This window comes from Anser cygnoides, chromosome 27 (genome assembly GCF_040182565.1).
Source record: "Anser cygnoides isolate HZ-2024a breed goose chromosome 27, Taihu_goose_T2T_genome, whole genome shotgun sequence".
NCBI classification, from domain to species: Eukaryota; Metazoa; Chordata; class Aves; order Anseriformes; family Anatidae; genus Anser; species Anser cygnoides.
In genome coordinates this window covers 1,781,320-1,798,912 of record NC_089899.1, presented here as the reverse complement: position 1 = coordinate 1,798,912, position 17,593 = coordinate 1,781,320, and the positions used below count along the sequence as shown (strand labels likewise).

Here is a 17,593-nt window from a genome sequence, read left to right as displayed (position 1 = left end):
CAGTGAATCAGTGTGATGTGAGTGACATGCTCTAAAAATAGAAATCTGTGGTTTGATTTTTATCACATACGGTTCATTCACCAGAAGCTCTTTTTTTTTCATCTTTCCACATCTCCAAATCTATTTGCTCTCGTGTTTTAGCTGTTTGTTTGTTACATGAAGGCCTTCCTGTTCAAACACGAATTGAAAAGCTCTGCTTGTAGTTCTCAGCTTTGTGTTTGCATGGCTTTTCACTGACGGTGGCTTGTTTATTACTACTGTGCTTTTCTCCTCTAACACCTGGCATACACTTCCAATTAGATAGAAGTCTGCTTTTTTTTAGCAGAATGGCTGAATACTGGATAATATGGTATGTATTTTAGACGAATAATTTAAGCCAGAGGTTGTGTGGTTTTCTTTTTTTTCTTGCAGTCACCACATCATTAACCCAAGGAGATGTACTGTTGACAAAACAGACCTCATCTAGTGTTTCTGTAGGAGATGGTGTTAGCAAGATGTTTTTCAGAGTTGTCAATAAATTATTTTAGGACTGAAGTGTTGAAGTAATGACATTTCCAGTTGGTTTCCTTTGGGAGATTCAGTGCTTAAAAATGTAATAACTGGTACACTTCAGAGCTGAGGGAAAACATGGGCTTGTAAGTTTTGTTAGGGGTTATGAAGGTAGGCTTGCACAAGTAGGTTTTGGTCTCCTGTTCATTATTTTTCATGTTGCCTAAACTTGTTAGCTTGGGAGCAGTGCTTAGTGGAATGCAAAAATCTTAGGTTTTGCCCTACTTCTGAAAAGCTCCTGTAAAAATGAGATGTCAAAAATTAAATGAAGAAAAAAACCCATACTTTGTTTCTCCTTGGAGCTCTCAAATAGAAACTGTATTTCTAGTGCTGGTCCAAACCAGCTTTGATTTACATGGAGTAGGTGACATCCTGAAGCGCACGTTTTTCGTTAGAGATTGTTGTAAAACATCACACGGTTCTGAAGCTGTGTCTGCTGCTTAGGATGGGAATGATTTTGCCGTGATAGTGAAGCTGCCTGGTCCTGATCTGCCTGCTCCAGTTAGCTCTATGCTCTCTACACTCTGTTTTTTCACGCAGCACATGCAACAGGTTGAGTAGCCATCAAAACATGCCGATCAAAGTGTAACAGGGCAACAAGCAAGATGTCAGTGGTTTAAAGAAGGAAAGTGCCTTTAATTTTTTTTTTTTAAGTGTAACTTCACAGCAGGGCTTTGCTTTCCTCTTATCCGGTGCGATGTGCTCTTGTGATGTTTGGTCGCTTCCTCGCAGCCCAGTCTCACAGGGATGGAGCAGCCCCCGTGGTGCTGAGGACCGGGTGGTAAATGGGAAGAGAGGCTCCAAGTTCCCGCTTTTACCACTTTCTTAGGAGGGCACGGAGTAGGGCGTTCAGTTGCAAAGCTGTCATTTCTGTTCTGCAGTCACAGCTGTGACACATAAACGCCCAGGAAAGTGAACTCAGTGAATCAAAATCGTACTTCTGTCCATAAAAACCTATTCAGGCCCTATTTAGTCAGTTGTAAGGAAGAGGCGGATTCATTCAGTCAAACCCTTTCTTACTGAGAAGTCCCTGTATGATCTCTAACAAAGATTTGGAGGCAGTTGTCTGCTGCTATTCCTGACCCTGCCAATGTCACGCTTCTAAGCGCAGCCCCTCGGAGGTCCGTGAGGTTTGTGTTTCAACTTCCCGACGTTATCCAGCAGCGCGGTTCTGCAGCAAATTTCTCTCTTCTCAAAGTGCATCCGAACCCTGCCCACACCCTCGCGTGCAGCTGGTGGAAAGCGCTTCGCAGTGATGCTCCAGGCGGTGCTGGGATCAAACAGGATCTGCTCAGCAAGGAGCTGTGCAGCACGCGCGGCTCGTGTTGAACTCAGCGACCTTCCCCACAGAGCCTTGTTCTTGGGCTGTGCATTCCTCCCTTGATGCCACATTTATCCGAAAACATCCGTCTAATGTGATAGCTGAGGGTTCTGGCTGGAGGTGGGAAGGGTTTTGCTTGCTTTAAAAAGAACAGATGATTGTTTCTTTCATGCTAGTCCCCTCTCCTGGAGGGCGTCGGCAGTTTTGTGCAAGACTTTCCTTCTTTTCCTTGCATGCAGCCTGCAAATAAAACTGAGATATGCTACCGATGTAGGAGGAGAATGCTTAAAATGTGGCGTGCTGTTCGCTGAGATGATTTTCATGTTCACTGTTGTGGACATCACCCCGTGTTTTTGAGTACCTTGATCTTTGTTCAGCGTTTCTGACTGTGGCGGCTGGTGTAACCGTCCTTGTACCTCCTAGGCTTCTGCTTAATTACATACGCTGCTTAGGTTTTTAAGGAGAAAATTTGTAGCCTTCTTCTTTTAATGTGCAGATAAAACAGCTGGAAAATGCTATGCAAGGTATTTAACTCCATGCAAATCGGCTCTTGTACACACCATCTTTTATAGATGCTCCGTTGTGAGCTTGCTTGCGATGGTTTGAGATACGGAGCGATCTCTTTGTGGTTTCTCTTCTGTGTGGCAATTCTCCGGGGTAGTGCCGAGCATTATTAAAATACTGACCTAAAATTCTTGGTCACCTTTAGAATAACTGGTAAATGATGGAGAATCACTGGTAAATGATTGCCATGCTGAGCGGACAGTCAAATTAGCAAGGCCGTACAATTCCTCCTGAGATTCTCGTCTCTGAACCGCTGGTTCCATGCTCTACTGGGCCTTCTCATTAACTTTTCTGATCTCCAGCTGAAGTGCAATGACTGTAAAATGTCAATTTTGTTCTGGCATGTTGTTGTCTCGGTGAAGCTGGCCGTTAAGCGGACACGAGGCTGCGGAGGCAGTGAGTTAGCCACTCCCTGTGTGCTGGCGATCAGCTTTGCATCGCGTTTTGAACGCGCAGTTTGGCTCTGTCTGGGTTCGTCTCTCACCAAAACAAAGAAGTTCACCAAAAAGCTGCAGTTGCAGAGCGATTTTTATTTCTCGTCTTACCTAGCGCACTTGTCTGTACTCATAAATCAGGAGTTTTATGTGTTGTATGTCCTCCGTGAGGAAGTTTGTTTGGTTTACTTGACTGTATTTTTGTGCTTAACGAAAGGCAGCGTAACGTGGAAGGATTTGTGTGTTGGAGGGAAACGCTGAATATTTACGGACTTGGTGGTGGTTAGTGGCTGGTAATAAAACGGGGCACTGCTAACTAACTTCTGAGAAGCATCGGTTGGAAGGCTCGAGTCACTTGCACGCCGTGGGTACCTCTGTTTGTGAGATTTTTGCACCATAAAGACTCTGTTTTGTTTTCAGCATTCTTCCATTCTGGGGAGTGTATTTGGTGACTCCTATTATGATCAGCAGATGACAGCTAGGCAGGCTAATGCCCTATCCCATCAGGTGAGCAAATTCATCTCAGATTTTCAGCTATGTTTCGGCCACTTTCAGCTTAAAGTAAATATAATTCAACTCCTGATTATTTTGTGTGATAGCACATTTTTGTCCTTTTAAGTTTACCTCTCATTTTTAGTTCGCAATACTTAGGGATTTCTTTTCTTTTTTTTTCCTCCCCATTCTTCTTTTCCCCTTTCCTCCCTCTTAGCCAACATAGCAGATGTTTTTCAAGGTGTTCTGCCAAGTTTATTGGATTAGAAATAATGAAAATAAATAAATGCAGACATTTGTGGCTACAGCCACATTTGGGAAGGGTTCATGTGTATGTGCTAACAATGTTTACTCCTAAAATTGGCAAACAAGTCATGTACAGTACCAAAACCTAGCAGGCAGACCTGCACCCTCGTTGCTTTGGCCAGCCAGTGCATTGATTCATTCAGCTGTTAAACATGCTCTGGTAGCAGATAAAAGTGAGACGGCTTCTGAGAGGCAGTGCTTGATGGGCAGATACCTGAATTAATGGCATGAATTGTTTCATTTATTTGTTTATTTTACCTTGCTTTAAAGCTACCTTTTCTTTTGTTCTTCCGATAATGAAAGCAACAGTTTTATTTTGGCATCAATTCTCCCCTCATTTCCCTGCACTCTGAATTTGGCAGTGAAGTATTCTGGAAAGTTAAGTGAAAATAGACCGTATTTTGATCAACAAAACCTAAAGATGAATTTGTTTGCCTGTCTTTCTCAACTCTACTTCCCATACTTGAGCTTTGTAAGTTATTTTTGCTGTGTTTCTTGACGGTTGGAAGTAATAATTTCCTTTGTACCTTGGTCTTCAGCTCGAACAGTTTAATATGATAGAAAACGCCATTAGTTCCAACAGCCTGTACAGCCCTTGTTCCACCCTTAACTACTCCCAGGCAGCCATGATGGGACTTACCGGCAGTCATGGCAGCTTGCAGGACTCGCAGCAGCTGAATTACTCCAGCCATGGAAACATCCCCAACATCATTCTTACAGGTAAGGACATTGCAGACTTACCAGACGAGTAAAACCATCCCGGTGCTGGATTTTATCTTCGTTGTGCAGCGTTAGCAGTGAGCCAAGAAAGGAAAAGGGTATTGTCACCTTTGAAGGTGGTGTTTCGCCTTGGGTAAATGTTCGTGTTATGGTCTGGCGTATTTCCTGAGTATTTCGGGGAGCCTGACGGCCCTTGTTTAATCCCAGCGAGCAGGCAGAGCGTGCAGCAGCAGCACTAATTGTCTTACAGAGCTCCCCTGCCTCTGAAGTTACTGCATCCTCTGCCTCAGTGAGGGAGGAGCTGTGAAAGCTGAACTTTTTCCTCTGCTGCTCCGTTCAAGCTTCCCCACAAAGGATTTTTTAGTGTTACATATGGTTGCGAATCTGGTCACAGTTGGACATTTGGAAACAGTTTCTGCACGGATCACTGAGAAAACTATAGCGTAATCCATATTTCAGCCCAGGACTCTTGCTGATTAGCGTCATGTAAATTGGGGTTCTTGTTCCTAAACCTAAGGGAGCGAGAAGAGACTGAAGTGGCACCAGTTTGTAGCCCCCAAATGTCCATAGATGAACGCTGCTTTGTGCTGGGTCGTTACGATGACTTTGAAATGCTCTGACAAATCTGTAATTCATCCAGCTGGAGATGAGGATAGATTTTTCTCATCTGAACTCTAGCCTTCAATAAATTATTCCAGGATTTTTGCAAGCAGTATTATCACTTCATCTAATTTTTCTGCCTGGAGAATATGTATTTGCTAAGGCCTACCAGTACCTCTCTCTTCCTCTTCCCCACAGTGACAGGAGAATCTCCTCCCAGCTTATCAAAAGAACTGACCAGCTCTTTGGCAGGAGTGGGCGATGTCAGCTTTGACACGGATTCCCAGTTCCCTCTGGATGAACTCAAAATTGACCCTTTAACCTTGGATGGACTGCACATGCTGAATGACCCAGACATGGTCCTCACCGACCCCGCCACAGAGGACACGTTCAGGATGGACCGGCTGTGAAGCGTGGACACCAGGAGCTTGGGAACGGCGCTTGTTCCTGGCGCCCAGCCGAACTAGAGAGTCCCATGGGTCAGTCGTGTCAGAACAGGGGTTACCGAGAGCGGTAGCTCTGTCCTGTACAACGTGTACAATGAGTAAAGCTTGTCGTTCTAAGCTTGCAGCGCTGCAGACCCCTACTCCCTGTCGCGCCGTATTTCACCCCTTACCCACTCGTTGCCATTAATGAGTAAGGAGTTTCCATCAGCCTTCTCCTCTCCAGAGCCCCCCCCTTCCCCCCACCAAAGCTCCAGCGTTCAGTTGTCAATTTATCCTTTGCACTAGGAGGGGGTGTTTTTCGGGCAGGCGAGGAAGGTCCAGAGCCGAGGGTAAAGAGATTCTTTCTAACGTACCAAATCGTTGGCTGCTGCTTGGGACGGGGAAAGGTGCCGAGGACTGTCCCCCCCCCCTCCCCCCACCGATTCGAAAGCAAATCTCTGCGTTGCCACCCTCCGGGAGGGGCTGGGGGAGCTTCTGCGGTTTTGACTCTGCTTTGTGACAGCTGCTTTGTAGAGTAAAACGCTTCTTCCTTTATCGATATGCCATGTTTGTTTCCAGGTCCGTTCCCCTGACTGTCGTCCTGCACCCACTGCCTCTTCTCATGCCCTGAGCAAACTCGTGTACTTGGCAAAGCGGAAAAGCAGCCGGGCAGCCCCACGGCCTTTTGTAGCTGGCTAGTCAAAAAGGCGACTGTAAACACTATTTTCAAAGCTTTTTTAACAAATATATATGTAATATATATATATATTTATATATATGTATACATATATATAGCATTTCTGAGCACACAAAAAAGTACTATAATTCATTACTTGATTAGCACGGAGGAAGGATCAGAACATTTTAAAGCAGCTAAAAGAATATAGGAGACTAACTTGCAGAGTATATTTCTAACTTTACTTTGTGAGAGATTCCTGGGCAACAGGAAGGGCATTTCTATAGCAATGCCTGGCTCAAACCATGACTATTTTTTATTTTTTATTCTTATTCATTACTTATTCTGTTACCATTATTTATGATTTTTTTTTTATTTAAGTATTTGGATATTAGCAAAGTAGCTAAACTACATACAGCCAGTTGAAGCACTCTACATAATACTTGTACAGTACATCTTTTTGTGTTTTTATTCCAGAAATATATTATATATATTATATATATAGGTATTTTTAACTAACTGGAATTTTAAACAGATGCTGAGCAGAAGTAAGGAAGCCTAGGGCAAGTCTAGATGTTTCCCTCTTATATAGTCGAGATAGGGTGGCAGGAACTTCAATATTCCTTCTTTCACCCTGGGGAAAAAATAGCTTGTTCCACAGTGAAATAGTACTGTATCCTTGAACAGGTTGAGATTCTGTTAAATTCATAATAGACTATTTCTGTTAGTCCTTGTTAATATTCTGTGCTGCAGTAAAACGGAATGGTGAATGACACTTTATCAATGGCGGATATAAAAAAAAAAAAAACAACAAAAACTCACTGACTGAGTTGGTGATTTCACTTAAATGTCACGGCTGAACTTATGATGATTCCCAAATCTCTGCACCTGGGACTTTATCAGATCTGAAAAATATGTTTAAGGATTTATCAAGAGCCCAGTAGGCGTAGAGCAGTTACTGGGGCACTGTTAAAATGTTGGCAGCATTGCACTGTAACCTGCACGGTAACAGACCCCGTAAGTACACGTCCCTTCTCAGTAGAAGTTAGGAATTAACATTATTTTGAGTTTCATTAACAAAACAAAAATTACTTTGTGCATAACACCCCAAATGGGAGGTTAATGAATACCAGCTAGAGGAAAGCATTTCCACGCAGTAGGGGGTGGACATCCGCAGCTATTTTTGTTAAATACAGCCTCAATAAAAGAGCTGGGGATTGTTTTCATTTCAAGACGAGTTGTTTTCTTGTTTCCCCATGCCCATCCCTGGCATGGGCGTTCCATATCTGCTCTCTTTCGACTCAGTCTGCATCACCTGAATTTGTATTTTGTCTAAAATCGTCTCAGTTCTCTCTCAGCTGTCATTTTTCTAAGCAAAAAAAAATCCCCTCAGCACTTCTACCTGGCCTCCCTGCCCCGTTCCCCTCGAGAAGGATTTTCTTGCTGTTTTCAGCAAGCGATAACGGAGGAGCTGGACTGCTCTTAATGAGTTATACTAGGTTTCTGTGTGCTTCCAGAAATCTGTGGGACGCCGTCCTGAGATTCATGCAAACACTGCTGAGCAGAATCGTTGTTGGGATCTCTATAATTTGGGTGCGTGTTTGCTCACATCTGTGCCATTAGTTGACCATTTGCACTAAAAGTATTTTTCTTTAGATCTCTTTGCTTACCTGTGTCTTTTTCTTTTGTTCCTTCCCATGCAACTGAAAGGTTAGCCTGCATCTTTGTTGAAAATGTTTGTTAGGATTTACACCCGGTAGTACATGCTAACTCCTGATGTCTGCTTGTTTCAGATTGCTAATGCTTTTTCAATTTAAGAAAAAAAAAAAAAAAAGAGGTAGCTTCGAACAGGAGGATACCCTAAAAGAACAAGAGTATTTGGGGCACAGGTGACTCGGAGTCCTTTGCTTTGAAACAGCCGAAAGGTACAGTGTGAGTCGGATACGCTTCTTGCAGTTCACATAGTCTCTTTGACAGTACTGTTAGTTCCTCGATGGGATTTCTGTCTGTATCGCTCTCTTGTTCGAATGACTCTCATGCATGTAAATTCTTGTTTGTGATCTATTTTTTTAAAACCAGAGTCACTTCAGAATGAAGCATCCAAGTAGGAGAATCAGATTCCTAACTGGAGACTTTTACAGGGAGCTGTTGCTAAATGCTACCTTCTAATTTTTTTTAAAACTACATGTGTATATAAGAGATCTTGTTTATTAGACTTGTAAGTAGACATTTAAAATGGCCTTAATTTAAAAATAACACGTCTGGATGCAACTGTCAAAATTAGGGACCATCTAGTTGAGAGAAATACAGGTTTTGTTCCTTTCTTGTGGGGCAAACGGAGAAGGGTGCTTTGAGAGTGGGAAGAAGATGAAGTCATCGTGGGAAGCAGATGACGGCCGTGTATGAAAATGTGCTTCATCTCTTAAGGCCCGGTAGCGGGCAGGCAAGCTGCTTTTATTACTGACCCTTTGAGAACCGGAGCAGTTCTTTCAACAGCTCTTGCATTTTGCTTCCCAGAAGGCCAGTTTCTTGAAAGCGTCGCGTACGAGCTGCGCTTGGGAGGGGTTTTTCTCCCCCCCTCCCCTTAAAGGTTATATTTTTAAGTGCATATGCATAAGGCTGGTTTTAAAGCAAAAACAATACTAATTTGTCAAATGTAAACGTGGAGCGGATCCCCAGTGTTTTGGGAACAAGTGATAATATTTAAAAACCTATTAGCACGGTTTTCATTTTAAATTGTGTGTAAAAGGGTGAGAGCTGTTGGGAGTGGTTGGCCCTCGCAGTCCAGGGATGGATGAGAGCAGAAAAAAAAAATCACTTGGCAAAAAAAAAAGAAGAAAAAAGTATTATTTGTACCTTTTTCAGTTAAATCTTGAAACTGTCTGGTGTCTCAAAGGGTTACTGTCCAAACATACCTGCTGAATGAACCCTCCCCCTCCCTACAACATGTGCTTTTTATATATATAAATATATATATATTAAAAAGTTCCCAAGCTAGACTGTTGCATTTGCCAATACAATGGGGAATTAATAGGAATAAACTTTCAGTGTATAAAATACTGTGACTTTCAAAAGAAAAAAACAGACTTCTGCTGTTCCTTGCAGTGCAGGTGGGTGGGGGGGGGAGGCTCTCGTCGTTGTACATAGCAGTCTGCATTCTCTTTCCAATGAATCTGCACAGGCCGAGTTGAGGTCGTTCTCTCTGCTGCATGTGTGACCGACCGCAGGCAGCACCCAACCTGTCAGCTCACTACTGCTTCTGCATGTCAGTGAACACTTCGCCAGCGATCTTTGACTGTGCAAAATCTTTTCCTGTACAGAGAACCTTTGAGTTTTTCCTTTTTTTTTTTCTTCTTTTAAAGAGGGGAAAAGGTTTCCAGAAAGAGGCTGCAAATTAATCGAAGAAATTATTAATGATTTGTACATTTTATTACCTTTTTGAAAATTAGATTGGATTGAGTTTCTTAAAAAGTGTGCCTGAGAAACCCTGGTGCAAAGCCATGCAACAGAAATGCTTGAAACTTTCCGCTAAGAGGAAGAGCTGCCCTCTGAGTGTTTGTAAAGAGCAGCGTCCGATAACGTAGAATTGCTCAAATATCCTTCAAAAATTAGGTGTCCATTTCTAAAACCTCAGATTTCTGTAGAAAAAAAATACTTAAGGCTGGAGATCTGCCCCTTGCTGAGCATGGTACTCGCCTTGGAAACCCCCTCTGTCCCATAAGGAAGAGGAAAGCCCCCTCATCATACCTTAGGTTAAATTGTATGCTGTGCTTTCAGGAGAAAAGCGTTTATTCCTCTGACAAATGGAACCCCCGTCACTGTGATGGCAATGTGAAAGCGCAGGTAGCGTTTGTTACATGTGTATGTTCTTTTTAAAAAACAAAAAAGCGGAAAAAAAAAATTTGTAGTGTTCCTGTTCTTTGTATTTTTAGTTGCATATTATTTATACTGCGCAGTGTAGGCATGGATTGCATGTCAGTTTTCTATGCGGGCACCATGATGACATTATAACTGTGTATTATAAATCATTTTTACCTTTTTAAACAGAATCATTGTGTGGAATTTCTATACTGCAAAACAAAACACTACATTACGTACAATATTCATTTGTGTTATTTATTTTCTTTTTTGTGGGGGGGGGAGGGGGGTGGTTTTATCTGTGGTGTATATTGCCTTATGTGGGCTTGACCAATTTTATCAAAATAAAGGCCTAAAGGGGTAAAATATGTTTACTGTTTTCTTCAGTAAATTGACTTGTGGCTGCCATAGAGGCAACTGCAGGGAAAGTACACGGTAGAGAGCGTAACAAGGAAGCAAATGCACGGCATGGAGAATCCGGATAGAAATAAAATGTCGCTGTGTGATGTGCTGACCGCAGGTAGCGAGGAGTGCTGGTCTGAGAAGTGGTTCAAGTCTTACTTGTCAACTTAACGTTGGTAATTACCTAACGAGCACGAAGAGCCTTGTCTAACCCTTTCAAATACATCTGCTATAAGTCAGTTCACTTCTTTTAAGGAAACTAAGTAGTGGGGAACTGAATAGCGGTCTTCTTTTGGACCAGCAGTGAAATCTCTTCTCGCCTGACCTAACGCTGCAGAAAACGGACAGCACAGATGCTTTGCTCTTTATTTGTTGCAGGTTTTCTGCTTTTTGAAATATGAAGAGTGTATGAGCACTGTGGATTTCTGAAGGTTACAGGTAATGAGAGCAAGTCACAGAAAGAGCAAGAACAGGTGCCAGCACCCCTTTTTTCAGGCTAAGATGCAGCGTGTCCAGCGAGGCCCGTGTGTTACAGAGCCAGCAGGAGCCGTCCCCGCGTGATGCTTCTCGTTGTACGTGGTGCTTTGACTTCCCTCCTGCACTTTGGTTTTTTTAGAGCAGACGTAGAGCCTCCTGTCCTTGGGTTTCTAACACGGTGAATCTGTTTTGCCCTGATGTGTTGTGTTTTGTGTGTGCATCACGGTGCCAACAGCATCGCGGTGATGCTCTTTGCTCTGAGAGCTGGGTTTGGACAACCACAGCAGGACAGCAGCGTGGGGGGCCCCTGCGTTCTCATGGGCTGCTGTAATACTTGTCGTTACTTCTGTAATTTCCTGGGTGAGTTGTTGGGTAACTAAATTTGTCTGAATTTCAGTGTTCCCTAGTTATTGCTGTTTTCCAGGTATGGCTGCAGTGAGGAGCCTTCTGGCACAATGCTTGTGCTGCGGTAAACGCTCAGTAGGGCTGTAGAGGTGCTGCAGCCGCATTCAGCACAGAGAACGAGAGAACTGAGCAGCTGCGTTGCATTAGACTGAATGCAAGTGTCAGAGCATTTCTTTATATGTTGAACTGTTGGGCTGTGCTGGCGGCGGGTCCGTTAGTTCCTGTATTTCAGTGGGGAGAACCGGGTGGCTCTCACGTCTGTGTTGTCCAGCCGGGTCCTGGAGAAGATTTCATCATCGCACTCGTGCTCCTGGTGGCTGTGGCTGCGCACCCCGGCTGTCTGCAGCGGGGCGGTTTGCTGTGGCTGTGCGCGTTACAAGGGAAAAGGCAGGTGACTGCTGGGAAGGAGCCTCGTGCAAGCTAGAAAGTTGGGAGGGTTTACAGAAAATACCTTGTCTGGTTTATGTAGGCTATTAGAACAAAAGTGTTGACTGCTGGCTCTGCATGGGGGGGGAAAACTGACAAAGCTGTGAGCATCCTGCAGAGCTGCGTCTCTTTGGATTTCTGCTGTTGTACGTCCCACCTTGCAGCTGGGGACTGCGGAACAAAAACTAGAGCGAAAGTGCTCGGCGGTGACTCCTGGCTCTGGAGTCAGCAGCAGCTGTTAGGAACCTGTCGCTACGGTGTCTGTGTTTCCCTTAATGCTGTGCCTGCCATAGGTATTTCTGTCATCGCTGTCACGTACGCGAGACACTGCTCTCAGCGATGACAATACTTCAGACGTTTTCGTACAGCATGATGATAAGGATGGAAATGGAGATGACAGGTTAGACTATTTTACTCCTTAATTTTGCCTGCCTTCAGCCTATACAAACTCCTAAACTACTACTTGTTAAATTTGCAGATAGTATTTCCTCTTGGTGGCTGATGTGTTCAAACAAGACTGATAAACCTATCAGCAGAAAAGCTAATCAAAGTGTTTGTGGGCGCTACGTGTGGGAACATACTGCTCCAGAGATAAGTTACGTTTTCTTGCCGTCCTTTCCAGCTTTTAGGAAACTGATGTGTCATTGAAGTAGGGCACATACTAAACTAGTTTGTTTTAGAGTGTGGACATGCTGAATTTAATTTGTCACTAGTTGCATGCTCCTTTTATTGAGCGCTAAACTAAAAATAACAATTTGAACAGTAGCTCTGGCTGGGAACATTAATTATCTGCTTCAGATAGCAGCGTTGTAAGCTAACAGTTTTACCCATGTGCGAAGGGAGCACTTTATCTGAGCTGGTGTAAGAAATCCTCCCCGTTAATAAACAGCCTTCTCCTACGCTGCCCGGTGGGAGATTGGAAACAGGCAGCGGAGCCAGGGATGTTCCTCGGATGTCCCTGTGCTCACCTGGGAACCTGCTCCTGCCTGCATGCGTGGGCCTTGGGACCAGCGGGCGCGACGGCGTTTCAGCTGCTAGGCACCGATTCCCTTCGAGCAGGCTGATGTCAAGAGGCTGGATTTTTTTTCCTTAAAACCCTGTTCTGACCAAGTTGTCTCCTCTGCTTTGAGCTAATGGATGGAAACGAGCAGCTGCGAGCCTTTGCTCTTGGTTAGTGTGACCGCAGCTGAAGGAGCTTGGCTGGGATGAGAGGCTGGAGTCTGGGCAACCTTGTGTGCATCAGCGCTTCGGCAGCCAGGGCACCGGAGAGTTTGCTTTGTATTTTGTTTCTTCGTTGTGTTTTTTAAGCTTGTCCAGGTGCTGTCTGTTTGGGAGAACTCTGTGTACACGTGTCCATGCCTGCCCACTCACCTAGAAAAAGCGAATTTAAAACCAGCAGTACTTGTGTGTCCCTTTGGTGCTAACGATGGTGGCTTTCCTGTCTTGCAGCATAAACCTCAGCTTGAGGTGTGCTTTAATTCCAGTTTTAGAAGTGGAGGCTTTGTAGTCAGACGACCTGAGCTAGGGTTGGACTAGTTTGCTGCTAACTGTGGCAGAAAGCTCCGATGGAGGGCACCGAACCTGGGTGAACGCGGGGAGCAGGAGAGGAGGTGCCGGTGACGTTTGTCTCAGGAACTTAACCTGGGGTCTCCGCAGGGCTGGCTCGGTAAGGTTTGTGTCTGCCAAAGGGCACCCCAGACATCCCCTGGTTTTGAATTAGCAGGCATGTTTGTGTTAGCGTGGCTTTTGTTGCTCTTACAATGGTTGTTGTTTAATATCTGTTAGATCAAGTTTTTATTTTGTAGTATATAGTTTATATATTTCTCATTTTTCTGTGGCACGTGAGTCAGGCTGAAGTAGACCTTGCTGTGTTAGAAACCAGTAGGTGTTCAACATGCAGGCAGATGAGTGAAATGACAATTGCTTTCTTACAGTATTTTACTCTTCTACTAAATGTTTTCAAAACCCTCAGAGGCTTGGGGTGGGTGGGAGGGCAGTTAAACCACATGAATCTTATCTAGATTTCATTTCCTGGTCTACCTTAGAATATTCGTCAATAAACAAAGTAGGACAAACAGACCTAAGGTTGCAACAGACAGCGCTCAGCGTGTGAATCAAGAGAATGCCGAACTGGTCACAAAATCTCCCTCCCTGCTCTTGTCCCTGGAAAATTTGCTCTCCAAGCGGGAGCTGCATTTGAGCCTTACGCTAACACACTTAACAAAGGCAGCATCACCCAGCTCTCAAACATGTATGTGAAAATGAGACAAAACCCAAATAGTTGGTGCTTCTGCTGGAGAAATGCAAGTCTCAGAAATTGTAGAGAGTGAGACTGCTTGTCCTAAACAGAGTCAATTCATCGCTCATTCTTGTGATTTGTACAGGGCCAAATGTTCTCTGGATTTGACACTTCTTTTCTGCCAGAGCAGAACTGCTCGCTGCGTGATGGTTTCCACTTGTATTTTAAATGTCTCAAAAGATTCTGTTTACTGCTTCCTTTGGGAGGTGATTTCGGTGTGGTGCGAGGAAAGGAAGGGAGGGGATTGATCTGTGTCGTGTTGCTTTGAGGTTCCAAGTCTATAAAACGCTCTCTAGTGGAACTGCTGTGTGACAGCACGTATATCAAATGGAAATTTGCCTGACTGTAAGCTCTGATTCATTCAGTTTTTCTGTATTGAGTATAATTACAACCTCATGCAGATAAAAGCTTTTAAATCTATCCAAGGGCACGCTTTGCTGCAAGTAAGCTGGGAGGTTTTTTAATTGCGGTTGAGATTTCTAAATAGGAAAACGTAGAGTTACAGGAAAATGTGTATTCTGCCCCTGAGAATGTTATTCTTTACCACATGCAAATTTTGCTAAATCTTTAAAGATTAGTCTGAGACCTGTGCAGATTCATCCACCCTTCAGCTCTTCCCGTAAATGTGCAATAGAAGTTCTTCCCTCAATAAGCTTAAATTGTCATAATTGACTAATGGTGAAGGGAAGCCTTGGATAAGGCTTCAGCTCGCGGTAAGAGGTTTATATTTGTAATGAATCTTGACTAAATCTGTGAAAGTAGGGCAGGGTTTTCAGATGTGAAGTCAGTCGGAGCTAGTATCATTTAAAGAGCAAAGTACAAAGGGATATACTGACAAAGTGCTGTTGGCTCTCATTAGGGACATCTGCTTTCAGAATGCTGTATCTTACTCTGCCTTTTGAACTGCTGTATCTGTACAGTGAAATGTAAAGTTCATTTGTACATGTCCTATGGATTATTCAATCCAATTTTTTTATACTGTGGTTTAGAAAAAAAAAGGGATGAAAGGTCTCCATTTATAAATCTAATTTAACAACTGGTTTCTGCAACTGTAGTAGTGGAGTGTCCGTATTTCCTTCAGAAATTTTACAGGCTTAAACTTACTCATAGAAATTGAGTTGAACTATAATATACAAAGGGCAATTTTTTAATTCAACAAAATCTGCTGTGGCTATTTGTCAAGAAAGAAAAGCAAGCAGTTATCAAATATCCTTGCTTATACGTTATTATTACAAGCCTCCATTTGAAAGGAAAAGATTAAGCTTGGCTCAATTTTGGAATTTCTAAGATGTTAAACATAGAGACGATAAATAGGTAAAACTTCTGTTCTTGCAGAGTAGATGATGAACATAAAAGTTACGTGATAATATTTATGGGGCAAAATGTTGGGGGGGATAGGGCTTGCTTAAACAGAACTTTCTTTACTTACTGGATCCTGAATATTCATGGCATGAGCATCTACACGGGAGATAACTGTGTGTATAAATATACTGTATACACATCCACCGATCTTTGGTCAGCATTATACAGCATAGTAATTAAAATATTGTATTTCAGTCAGCTATTAACTAATAAGACAGTAGATATTGAGGTTTTATTTGGGGAGGAATTAGAACTTTTAGATACTTTTACTCGTTACCTTAACAGAGCCCCCATCTGTGGAAGGATTCCTTATAGAAGAAGTGGAAGTAAAATGTATTAGTACTTATGAAGGGAAAGTTTGATTTTAATAAAATTAAATACAGCTGCTTTTGGCAGCTTCTCTCACAGACTGGCAGCTAAAAACAACTTTATGTAGTTCGTTGAGCTTGGGGAAAAATGTCAGATTTATGCATTTTCAGAGACAGTATAATATACTGTTCTTTACAAGTTAACTTTTTCTATTAAAATAATTTGTGGATTATTTCACTGATATATGCAATCCTATATTCAGCTACAGTGTTGGTGGCACAGGAACTCTGGAAAAATTGTCCCTGCGACATAAAAGTTTTATTTATTGTGTTTTTCTATAGGTAAAGTGGAAAACTGAAGTTGGCTTTAAGTGTTTGCAATCTGAGAAATGATGTGAAAAAGCAGCTCAACTAAATGTACATTCTTTTCAATCTTTTCTTTTTTGTGTGAAGGCTTTTGTCTTTGTATCTTTGCATTATTTGTAAATGAAATGTAATAAAAGTTCAAATGTTTTTGTCTCTGGCTGCTTAGCTTTTTCTTCCTTAGTTTTGTTTGTTGTTTGTTTGCTTTTTGACTGAAGGTTTTCAGTGTTGAAATTATTAGTGTTTTCAGTGCTCATGTTTATAAAGAAATGGCAAAATTGAATTATTTTTGTTATCTGGCTTCTTACAGCTCTGAAAACTGAACTCCATGTTAGTCTTCATGAAGGAACTGCAGACTGATCTAAAAGATGGAAAGCACTGTGATAAGTCTCAGACTGTCAGCTATCTCCAGGAGTCCCTGAGTTCTTAAGTGTGTTGGTGACGGTGTAATGACTGTCTCTGCTTTTAGGTCAGAGGCTTGGTCACCTCCTGGACTGCTGCATAGTTTCAGAGCATTTTAGGATAAGGAGAGTCTGTCTTGTGCATGTGAGTTGTTGGATTTTCTGAAAGCAAATGAGCATGTAAATGTGCACACGTGCCTGATTAGATCATCACACATGCATGCTGTAACAAGTGGGTGTAGCTTTCACTGCAGTAAATCTTGCGTTACGTTGGTCATCACTGTAGAGGTAAGTAGAGTCAGTGATGCAAAAAAGTTTTATCCTACCAAGACAGCGCTATCTTTGTCTGAGAATGACCAACTCCCACAGCTTGGGCAGTTATTTCACCGTTCTTTTGAATGGAACTCCTCTTTTTCCGATACTGTTGTATGCTTCTCTGTGGGAAAGGTTCGGCTACGATCAGCATTCTGACCTAAGGGACAGGTGTGCTGGGCAGAAAGCTGTCATTCTGGTTCGGTGTTCTGTGTGAAGCATAATTAAGTCGATCGCAGCAAGGCTGAGTAAATGCGCATTAGGTTTCAGTGTAAGTAAAAGGTGGATGTGTAGCTGTCAGCATGGTAACACACCATCTCTGGCCATCTCAATTTTAGAATCGCTTTCTTAGAAGCTATATAACATCCCTTGAGTACTTAAAGGCATTTTGTATAGGGGGTGTTGTACTTTGGACTGACTCATCTGCATTTCTTCCTGTTGGAGAAAGGTCTCAGAACGGTGAATGGAGATATTCTCAAAGTGCTGTGATCAGTAAGTGAACAGTCTAAATGAGCCTGTTTGCAAAACTAGTGTTCTTTTTGCAGTTCTCTGCTTACACTGTTGCCTCCAGAATGTGAAATTCAGATACGGATAGCTGTGGAGACCTGTGCTTGGTAAAAACACGGATTTGCCATAAGCTTTCCCGGAGGAGAGGAAAAGTTTGTTCACACCTAGTGTGCTTACCTGAAACATCTTGCAAAATCGGACTTATTTTCTCTTTAGGCAGACTGGAATACTGCTGGGTAACTGTTTAGCTGGAAAAGGCTGGGGATCACCGAATTGCAGGATTTAAGACTTTCCAGGTTACCACCTACAGAAGCTCTTTGTGAGGGTCTGCCTTACCCAGCTCAAGTGAGCACCTCTTAATAGTAACGGCTTCAGTTTTTCCTGGT

The 17,593-nt window shown here is 42.9% G+C and overlaps 1 protein-coding gene across 6 annotated transcripts in view; it reads left to right on the top strand.

The window, feature by feature from the left end:
- Positions 1-16,147, top strand: part of CRTC1 (CREB regulated transcription coactivator 1) — a 52,829-nt gene extending 36,682 nt beyond the window's left edge. For 3 of the 6 annotated variants that reach the window (XM_066984069.1, XM_066984070.1, XM_066984073.1), the window contains 3 exons: positions 3,289-3,375; positions 4,206-4,386; positions 5,185-16,147. In XM_066984069.1, the coding sequence (XP_066840170.1) occupies positions 3,289-3,375; positions 4,206-4,386; positions 5,185-5,396 (480 nt within the window). In that variant the 3' untranslated portion in view covers positions 5,397-16,147. The remainder of the gene's footprint in view (positions 1-3,288; positions 3,376-4,205; positions 4,387-5,184) is intronic. The other 3 variants (XM_066984071.1, XM_066984074.1, XM_066984072.1) reach the window with 2 other exon arrangements.
- The last annotated feature ends 1,446 nt before the right edge of the window (positions 16,148-17,593 follow it).